Raw genomic sequence first — 10,901 nt, 5'->3', positions numbered from 1 at the left:
ATGTTATGTTTTTTCACCTAAAATTTCATATCTGAAGAATTTCACAAAGCTCTTCTTATTTCAGAAATATTTTCTTTAACCCTACATAAAATTTTATCCAAAGTCTAAATTGCGTTATTACAATAATACATAATAATACTATATGCATAATAGAACAATTTTACTTCTTATTTCTGTGTAGGGTTATTCGTCTTTGTTGATAAATTTTTTTCTGCGCTTTCTTGATTTTGCTTTCTTCATTCTCTCATGTACATGTCAGCCACTAAATGTTTCGACTTTCCAAATGCCTGTCATCTTTGAACAAATTTTCACCCCATTGACGCTTTTTGCAATATTTTTGAATTTAAAGTGCTCTAAATTCTTTAACTAAATTACTCTTTCGTTTATAGATAAGACAGATTTAGTCCCATGTTCAACTGGAATAAATCTCGAAAAACTTTCCACTTTTAACACTACAGAAAAAAACTTGTTATTTATTATGATATATTACACACAGCCACTACACCAATTAGAATATTTTTTCGATGGGAGACCGTTTTGTAAATGTTCTTGGGTGTGATAATTGACAGAGTGTAAGATAATTACGGAGTGGGAAAGAGATGGAAATTCCTAGTGAAAAATGTCTTACTATTACTGTATTAACATATCTATAAAGAAGAGCAAAATGTCTTGAAAATCGACCTGGAAATGCCTGTTTTTAAAGAATAATTTCAGATAATAAATAATAGGTTCCCATTTGACGGTTTTAATCTTCCAATTTTGCAATTTGCATACCAAATGAGGATCCTGTTAGTACGTTTTTTATCCTCCAAATATTTTCACAGTATTTATAGCCATTTTCAATAATGTAATCATTTTTTTAGGACAAATATTACATTTAGGCATTTTATCCTAAAATAGTTTGTTTATTATTCAGTTCTACTTTAGTAGTGCACATTACCCTTAAAAAATTAATTTAATAAACTGTACATCTATGAAATGGTAACTTGGAAGTGATTTATTATTCTCTCTTAACACCAAATAAAGTTTAAAGTGATATTTTAAACATAAAATGTTCTATGTGTTAGGTTTGCAACTGTAGGAAATGAATTAGTTGGTTTTAATTTGATCTGATCGTCTTATTGTACATATTCTCCTAGATCTTTTCTTTTCTTTTATAACTATAGTGTTTCCATCTCTTAACTACACCTTATTATGACTATGATTACATAATTTTGTGTCTATACTCTCTGTTGTATGATGTGGCTCGTGACATGAAAGTTTATATCCCCTTTAGTTTGTTTTTGTTTCTCAGTTACTTTTTCCTTTGTTTTTGTATGGTCTAATATGATTGAACAATTACATGAAGAAATAAAACTATAATCGTACTAAGCTAATGACCATGTGAACATCTGAAAGGTAACAAAATGTTATTGGAGATAACGCAGATCAATTAAATAAACATTGACCAACGCCTTTTTAAAATTTTTTTTATCATCTTTTGATTTTTTTTTTGAGTTATAATGATATACATTTTATTTTTAGAATTGCTGTCCCAAAAATTACTGATACCGAAAACAGAGTTGGCAGATAATGCAGAAAGTTCAAATTCAGAACAATCAAATCAACGCCCAGCAACTCCTGCGTCCTCCCGTATTAGCACTCCAGACAATATAAATAATAACAATATCATGACACCTTCAACTAGTGCAGTAACACCGATACCAAATATGTCGAATCTACCACAGAATTTCCCGAACGCCATGAACGCACCTTCAACAGGTAGACAGCCGACAAAGCGCAGAGTCAGGCGTAGAGCGACATCTCAGAGTCAAGATCCCGCAGAAGCACTCACGGAAATGTCGGTAAGAGGATTGAATTTGTTCAGATACGCTTCAATAAACGAAGGAGTGTATCAATGCACAGAGTGTGCAAAAGTCGATGTTCAAAAAACGTTTAAGAATAAATACAGTTTTCAACGACATGCTTTCTTATATCATGAAGGACACCAAAGAAAAGTGTTTCCATGTCCCGTATGCCAGAAAGAATTCTCGAGGCCTGATAAAATGAAGAATCACATGAAAACAGTCCACGACTGCTTCATGCCCAAAGATGTAGTTTTTCCCCCCATGGGCTTTTTTCCCGCCTTGTAAGCGAATAACAGAAGAATTGATTTCGTACTTGGTGCTTCTTTGAGAAAGTTGAGGAATTTTATTTAATCAGACAAAGTACAATTTTTAAAACATGTGATTAACCTGTTATGGTTAAAAATAACCTAAAAGGTTCTTTTAATTATTATTTTTCCAACTGCTAAGCAGTGACTAATCCAAAATAATTTTCAACAATAACGTACTAGTTTGTTACAAGATTTTTAGTTTTTTTTCAGGTTGGATAGTTTTAGGGGTTTTGCAAATACTTTTAGAATAATGTTTATTTAGTAAAACTTGTTTATAACAAACTTTTTTTAAGTAACAATTGTAGAGATGTTTATATAGAGAATAATTTTAAACTATTGACTGCACAAAGTAGACAATATATTATATTTTATATATAGATATATAAAATGGCCGCAGGCATACACAAATATATTATAAATGTATAATGTACCAGTCCTAACAACTTTCGGTTCGGACGGTATTCGAAATGTTAAAAAATGGGTAAATTGTCTGACATAGCCCAAGAAAAAACAGAACAAGAAATGTTAAAAAAAATATTACAAAATTTATTTTAAACGGTTCTTTGTCTTCCTGAATAAATCTCATGTACCTACTTAAATTATATGAAGTAGATTAAATATTCCCACCAGATAAAGATAACATTATTTTTTGCTGGAATAATGGTTATGTTGTTATACTTTTTGTTTAGGTGGTATCTCCGATACGAAGGTTACCTATCATTGCGACAAATTGATCTGTATCTTTTGCGGTTCTTAGTATTGAATGTGTATCCGTACCGGTCCAATTTCTTATATTTTGTTAGTCACATTTTTTTTTTCTTTTTCCAGAATTCCTTTTTCCCTCAATATTTTCCTCCATTGATTTAGATTGCATGCGAGGACCATTGATTGTGTTAATATTTTTATTTTTAGTCCCTTTCTATTATAGCACTCATTATTTCTTCTAAGTCAGTACTTTCAGCTATAATAACTGTCATATACGCACTTGTTTTGCTAGCCATGTTAAATTGGTTTATGAAAGAGTGCCAAATTAAGTTGATTTTTGTTTTTAATGTCAGAATTGTATCATCAATACACACCGTTTTTTCACCTTATGTCATAGGTTTCAGTGACCTTAAAACTAGGACCATTGTTGTCCTCCCTTCTACTTTTACACTAAGTACATCCTTTTGTTTTCGTTGTGTAAAACAGTTGATAAAATACCAAACTTTGTTTCCTATTGTCCATTTTTGGACATAAGCCTTCCCTTCTAGGAAGTTTGTTATATATTATGTTACTTACACTCTGGTCAGATAGTTTGGAAAATTATTGGGAATTAGTTCCTTAATTTTTTATTAAGTGTGCAGATTTGAATCTTATCTACTACTTGACGTTTAGATCGCATAATATTATGAATTTAAATTTACGAACCCTTACATCCATAATTATTGTTACTAACCTATTTTATAACCATGGCATATATTGTGAGCTTAGAAGAGTATTTTACAGTAACTTGATTTTAGATTTTATTTGAATGATTTTTCCTAACTCACCTATGCTTAAATAAAATTTTGATACATTGTTAAAAATAGCATATATCTGTTCTGCATGCCGTACATCGTCCGAATATTGTTTTTAGGGCTCATAGTTGATTTTATCAAATATTTAGTTTAGGTGTTGGGACAATGAGAAACAATAATAGTTTTTAAATCTATTTTACTTCGCCATTGTGAATCTTATATTTATTCTAACGCTGTAAGCTTATCTTTAATAAGTTTCTTATCAATTTGACATATCCCTAACTTTATATAGACTTATACATTTTACTGAAACAATGCTGGTACTTACATTTTTTGTAAATACTCGAATACATAGAAACTTCCATAAAGACAAGAACATAGACAGTACATTACTTCATAAATAAAACAACCCTATTAAGTTGAGTATTTCTAAAATGTGAACTGAAAAATTGGTCATTAATATAAATGGCTTTTGTTACTTAACGGTATTATTATAAGACTATAGGCACGAATCATTATGTATTTTAAAGTAATTGTAAATGCTAATTTTAAATACCAATATATAAAATTTTTTTGGTATGTAACCTCTAGATCTCCCTACATAGTACAAATTAATTGGGGTTTATTTTAAACATTTTCTTTTTAACTATAATTTTTGATTCTTTAGTGCCAAGTGATCTAAATAAATATTTCCAAATCACATCCTGAAATGTTACACACATTGCATTTTGAATGCTAAAATTTAATTAAAATATTTTTGGACAGTCTGAATCTTTTTCCAGGTCTTTACAAAAGTATCCAACAATCTTTCATAATTTTACAATGCTCCGTTCATCGTTATCCAATGGCCGGCATCCTTCGAACAACACTCTCCCCAAGTTACTGAAACAGTTTTAAAATTAAGGTTGGCAATGGCCTTCAGTGCCATCCGAAACGTGGCCCTTTAAGCGACATTTGCAGTTTTTAAAGACAGCAATCGCTGCTTACCCAAAAATGGGGCAGTTTTCTTGTAACTGTGTCATACAATCTTTTTAGAACCTGAACGTAAAATTATTTGTCAGTTGTGAGTATGTCAGTCTCATAACGTATTTATAATGCACCTTTATAATAAAAAAAAACATGGACTCTCGGATGAATTTTCCATTATGAATACAGGACCATGTCACTTCTAATGACCTTTTAAAGCGTTATTAGCGATAATTTGCCAGTTATTAGAGCGACTTCTAAACGAATCTTTTTCTGCTGTGGTGCTGTGTAACTATTTTGGAATAAATTTTGGAACAAAGAATGATCTTCCTCAATCGCAATTCTCGCATAAGCGTTGTAACAACTTGGGTGGGCAGAGCATGAAATGGCAAGTTGAAAGCATAAAAAAGCCGTCTTTATGGTATTTTCTTCACTTTTGGCGTGCATACTAGTGCATTTGCCAGCGCATTTCTTAGCATTGCATATGGTGTCTTCGGGGTGAAGATGATGAAAAAGAACTTTAGAAAAAGAAAAGAAATTAAGTACAAAAAATATCCCGAATTTGCCAAACTAAAGTATTGAATTCTAATTAATTTTAAACATTATTTTTGAACATATAAAATTTTTGGGATCCAAATCAGATTTTATTTTTATATTGTTTTATTTAATTATTTTAACAGAATTTAACACTTTTAAAATTCCTGAAGTAACTTGTAATGAAAGTTGCAAACGCCAAAATATATTCTTCCATAAAATTTTATCAGTTTTCAATATTTTCTATTATTAGTTTAATATGTTTGTTTTTTTATTGAAGCTACTGTTTATGGGGACATAAAGACTGAATCACATTGATTCTTCATAATTTTCTATCTTGGAAAACAAATTTTCATATAATATGGAAATTTTTATTTTCGAAATTTTAACTTGATCATAATATTGACCTACTGTTTCTAGGCTGATGTGGTCACAAAGATGCATATTAATAAGCACAAATGTTCAGATTAATTTGCCCAGATTCAGTTTGGTAAAAAATTTCTATCAACAGTAAGACATGAAAAGATTTTGTGATATGTTGTAGTATTATACTAGACAGCTAAATGGTGTTTGGAAGACAATACATTTTGACAGATTACGTTTGCAGTGATTTGTTGTTTCAGTAAAATATTGTTATAATGTATATTGCAAGGCAATGTGCCTTAATGCGTACAAACCTAGATATATAATATCTAATATAATCCGTTTCTGGTCATAGAAGCTGTAGCATATATCCCAGATATACAAGTCAAATTAAGATTTGAAATTGTAGGTATCTAGTAATAAGAATATTATTTTCGTCACACGAAATTTGACTTAATTTTTTATAGACAGTAAAAATATTGGATCAGTATTACTGGTAAAGTTGCAAGATGGCTGTCTCACGTCTGTTAAAAATTACTCTAAATTAGCTGGATACAGCTATACGACTGAGGTAACTGTGTTGGTAATATACCGATCTGATGCTGATCAGGATTTTCCATAAGTACTAGTACAGAATAGGTTCTGAAACTGTTTTCTTGTGACCTGTTTAAGTTAAATATTGTATTTATATGGGATCAAACCACAATAATTATTCGTTGTAATGAAAGTTACATTTTATGTTTATTTCGATTTTTGGATTTCCAATTCGAAAATTGAACATATTAATCAACATCTACCGGTTAAAATAATTTCTTTTTTTTTTTAAAATAATCTGTTTTGAAAACGATTTCCTGAGTGGAAGTCGAAACGTCAAAAACAAACGTAAAATGTAATTTTTATTAGAATCAATTGTGATTTCATTCCATGTAAATAGAATGCTGCAGAAGAGGAGGAACATATTGAATCAATGAAAATCATCTTTCCCTTTTTCTTTTAAAGCAAAATATAATGCTTCGCCACTTACCTATGCTGCATTGTCTACATAGCATATCTTTAAAGATTTGTGTGATATTCAAGTCTACCACTCCTCTTCTATATACATCCGTGATATGGTTTGAAGTTTTGTCTTTTTTATTTTAATTTAAACAAACAAATATATTTATTTGTTCCTCAACATTACAGTAACGAAGGGTTAAAGACAGAAAATAAAATGCATTTTCGGTTAAATTTTCTCGGTTTATGACATTTTCATATAATGTAGAAGTATTGTAATTTCTTTGTAGCATTGATGGCTTCTCTTTATTTTTATTAAAATTGCATAATATACAATATTTTTTGTCGATATAATTAGCACAGAAATTGGCTTTATACGCTAGTTATCGCTTTATAATATTTTGGGAAATCATAATTGAGAAATCGTTTTCCTAAGCAAGACACTTTATTCTAAACGTTAAAATTCTAACGTTTATAGTTAAGTCTTTATATCAGCTGGTCATTATTTTTTGAACTTTTGGTCATTTGATGGCTGTAAGAATAAATAAATTTTTTTTGTATTTTTGTTGCAGATAACTATTCATCCATATTGGATAATTTATGGTATTTCTTATTAATAATTCATTCTTATGGTTTGCATTTTCATCCATTAATTGGTAGAGTTCTTTAATTTACAGTATTGTGAAGAAACGCTTTAGTGATATGTGAAGACAAAAGAGAAGAATATGATATAAATTCTTTTAATAATGTCCATTCGCTCAACTCGGGCATATTTTGAGAGATTCATAGCTGGAAACCTACAACACAAAAGTTCCTAGCTCACAGTATTAACAGCTTAAATAAACTTTTATTACAGACTTCTTTCATTAAAAAAAGAAGAATTAGTAGAAATAGTGGAAGTGTATACTGAACCCATAAAATTTTGGGTAGTATATATTTAAAAAATATATTTCAGTTATTATAATTTAACATAACTATTTATTATATGGTGCAGATAAATAAATATTGATTGTTGGTAATTCGTAAAGTTCTATTTTATTTACTATTTAGTTTATTTACTATTAATATTGGCTATGAGTACGTGTGCTTGGTTGTATAGTGATTTCCAGCTAGTTTTAGTCTGTCAAAAAGTAACTAACTTCGCAAAAAAATAATTACTAAATTCACTAGACAGTTCGGACTGGGAATAGCGAACCGACTATACGACTTTTATCACTTCTTCATCACGTTTTGACACGGAATCAATAATTATTTTATTCAGGTTGATAAAAAAACAAATACTTTTCAAACTTAATAAACTAGCTTGGAAGCGTTTTTGTGATTGGCAACAAAAGTTTGCACCAGATGGCGACGATAGGGACCTCCTAATATGGTTTTCCTAGAATTTTATTTTTCTTTATTAAACAAACTTTATCCCTTACCGTTATATATTTCTGTTCAACTTGATTGGCCCAGTGTCTCTTTTCTTTGGCATCTTTAAAAACAATTCTAAAAAAGGCAAAACTGCTCTAGCTTTATATATGCCACTTCAAATTAACTATAATAACTTATCACTACTTTCAAATAAACGCATTGCCAACTGCAATAAAGTAAAATATTCTAAAAAATATATGTTCGGTAATAATTCTCACAATACTGTAGATGTGGAACTGTTTTCCTCTATAAACCGTGGTACAGACAGATTTATATCGAGAGATGTTATCGTGATACTGTCTCTTGATATATACCTCACCCTATGGAAAATTGCCTCATATGGTTTTACAAATATCAGTATATCGGCGATTTTAGGAAACACAGAGACCAAATTGACGAGACGCAATCGTGTTTATGATTGTCTCTGTTGTCTCTAAATGTGCATGTTTGTTGTCTCTTGATACAGTCTCCACATTTTAAAATAAACGGAGCTCCAGAAAATAAACATGGAAAGTCTTAGCTAGAATTTCTCGAAAGATATAAACGATTTCCTTGTTTGTAGAATTTATAAAGTTTTCCGTACAATGACAAATATCTGAAAATAAAAGCGTATGAATAACTGGTCGCATTTTGTAAACCTGGATATAAACAAGCAAATAAGGAATTTATTAATTTTCCTATATGGGTTATGTCTATAGAAGACAATTAAACAAAGTATGTAAATCCAAGTAAAGGGGCTCGGGTTATGTCCGCATACCTATCAAGGTGTATGTATGGATAAACAATTTGAGACTCTGGTGTCACGATACGGCGACCTGATAAAAATCACAGTCTGTAGCAATCTTTATTATGTTTGCGTTGATAGTAAGTCTCTACTATACAATTTTATGTTTTCATTCTGTTTTCAGTTCTATTAATTATGATGCAGACAACTTTCTGAGTTTGATATGAGTGTGTTATGTTTGGTATGTTATGTGTGACAGGTATGTTATATAATACAGTATGTAGTGCATATAAAGTCAGTTGGTTCCAGTATTCTTTCTAGTTAAGCATTAATTAAAATAAGCTCTACCTATTTTTCAAGGAAATTGTTCTGGTCAGAGCTGTATTTGATTCTTTTACCTCTATTACATTAATATTTCATATGAAAAAAAAACTAAATCACCAATGTTTGAAATTAATCTACCTACAGCTATAGGATCAGTATGGATGGAAAACAAAACAAATTATGCAATAGATTAGAATCACTGTGTGATAGTTTTTGTTTTTATTATTTTTTTTTTGTTTAACGTTTGTTAGGCCAAGGCCAGTTTTCGTCAGTGTTCTTCCATATAAGATTGTAACTGCACGTTTTCTAAAAGTAGTTGCGATCTTTATTAGTAAGAATAATGTATCCTAAGTGCAATTAATATAGAAATTTATATACTAACGTTATTAGTAATAAGTTGAAGAATATAATAATTTTTTAGCAAAATTTGAATTTGCTTTTGTATTATCTCATAATATATAATATCCTATTTCAATAAGATTATTATATGTATATGGTTAAAAATTACAAAGAAAAAATGTAAAGCAATTTACATTTTAATACTTTTTGTACACTTCACATATACGCCAAATTTTATAATAAATATAATCTTATTAAAACTAGGACGTACTATTTAATTTTCTGTCGATACAATTATTTGTTAATCGATTTGTAATTTTATGTTCTTGTGATCACAAAATAAATTATCGTTATTTCTTTTCGTATTAATTTTTCGTTTATGCTTTAATAATATACTGATAGTGACTTTTCATATTTGAATAATATTTGTTTTATATTTATCTTCGTTATTCTATTTTTAGTAACGCTGGTGCAGATGTATCTTGAATGTATCAATCACTATGTTTCAGATTTGTTTGAAAAATGTAATTTTCTTTATTAATAAATCTACCTCTAATAAATATATTAATCCATTTATGTTTTGTTTTGCATATACATAACTCCTCCATATACCAGAAGTTCAGTAAGTCATAACTACCAGTAATGTCCATAAAACTAATTCTGCGACTATTTTAGGAGAATTTTTGAGCGGAGCTCAATCGCTTCTTTCGATGATTCGCTTCTTTAATATTGAATTCATTTCAATCATTTATGTTGTAACAACCCTTGAAACCAGTTCCTTTTATTTATACTGTATATCATTCCTTTTTAATAATTGTTTCAGTTCAAAGTAGCAGTGTAAGGGATAATAAATATTTGTATCAAAATACAGCTGCTATACAATATAGGGTAAATGTATGGAATACTTTATTTAAAAAGTGGCAAACAGGGTAATTATGAAATTTGTTTTGTAGGGGTGGTATAATGACTTCATATGTAGACGAGGCAGTAAAAAGTCCAAAACTTACCAAAATTTTACAGTAGGATGGATGTCAATGAGTGTCAGGAAGTTTTGTGAACAAAAATGATGTGGAAATGAAAATTACATTATTGAACAAGGAAAATGCATTTTCTAAAGTGCATTTCGACGTGATGAAAAATGATAAATTTGTAATTCGGAAATAATTGACGGAAATGAGTTCAATATTACTACTCACTAGTTTTTGGGATCACTGAACACGAATATCATGACGATGATGATCTCTGATGCCCCTGGTGTCCAGGACGGGCCTCGACCGCTGGAGTTTTGTGAACAATCAATACAAAATCAGTGCAGCCTCGTTACTTAAAGGGTGATTGGGTTCGCTGAACACTAACATCGTGTAGGTGATGATGTGCGAAGCATTTGGTGCCATGATGGGCCTTGTATCCTAGAGTTCTGTGAAAATTCGATAAAAAATCGGTACAAACTCGTTATTCGGGTGATTTTGGGGTCTCTGATCACGAATGTCATTAGAGTAATGGTTTCCGATACACACACTTTAAGGAACCAGCCACTTTCTTTTTTCGTACCGATTTTACACAAAACTCCAGGGGTCCTGTAAACCAGGTG

General features: G+C 30.1%; 1 protein-coding gene across 4 annotated transcripts in view; it reads left to right on the top strand.

The window, feature by feature from the left end:
• The window catches only part of ttk (zinc finger and BTB domain-containing protein ttk), a 91,343-nt gene that overhangs the window by 65,394 nt on the left and 15,048 nt on the right, over positions 1-10,901 (top strand). The window contains exon 3 of one of the 4 annotated variants that reach the window (XM_072523300.1): positions 1,525-9,884. The exons of the other annotated variants lie outside the window; for them this stretch is intronic. Coding sequence (XP_072379401.1) covers positions 1,525-2,132 — 608 coding nt within the window. The 3' untranslated portion in view covers positions 2,133-9,884. Of the gene's footprint in view, positions 1-1,524; positions 9,885-10,901 lie in introns of those variants that run through there. 4 annotated transcript variants of the gene reach the window in all.

Source organism: Diabrotica undecimpunctata, chromosome 2, assembly GCF_040954645.1.
Source record: "Diabrotica undecimpunctata isolate CICGRU chromosome 2, icDiaUnde3, whole genome shotgun sequence".
Lineage (NCBI taxonomy): Eukaryota > Metazoa > Arthropoda > Insecta > Coleoptera > Chrysomelidae > Diabrotica > Diabrotica undecimpunctata.
Note: the sequence above shows the minus strand (reverse complement) of the source record. Positions and strands in the feature narration are given on the sequence as shown.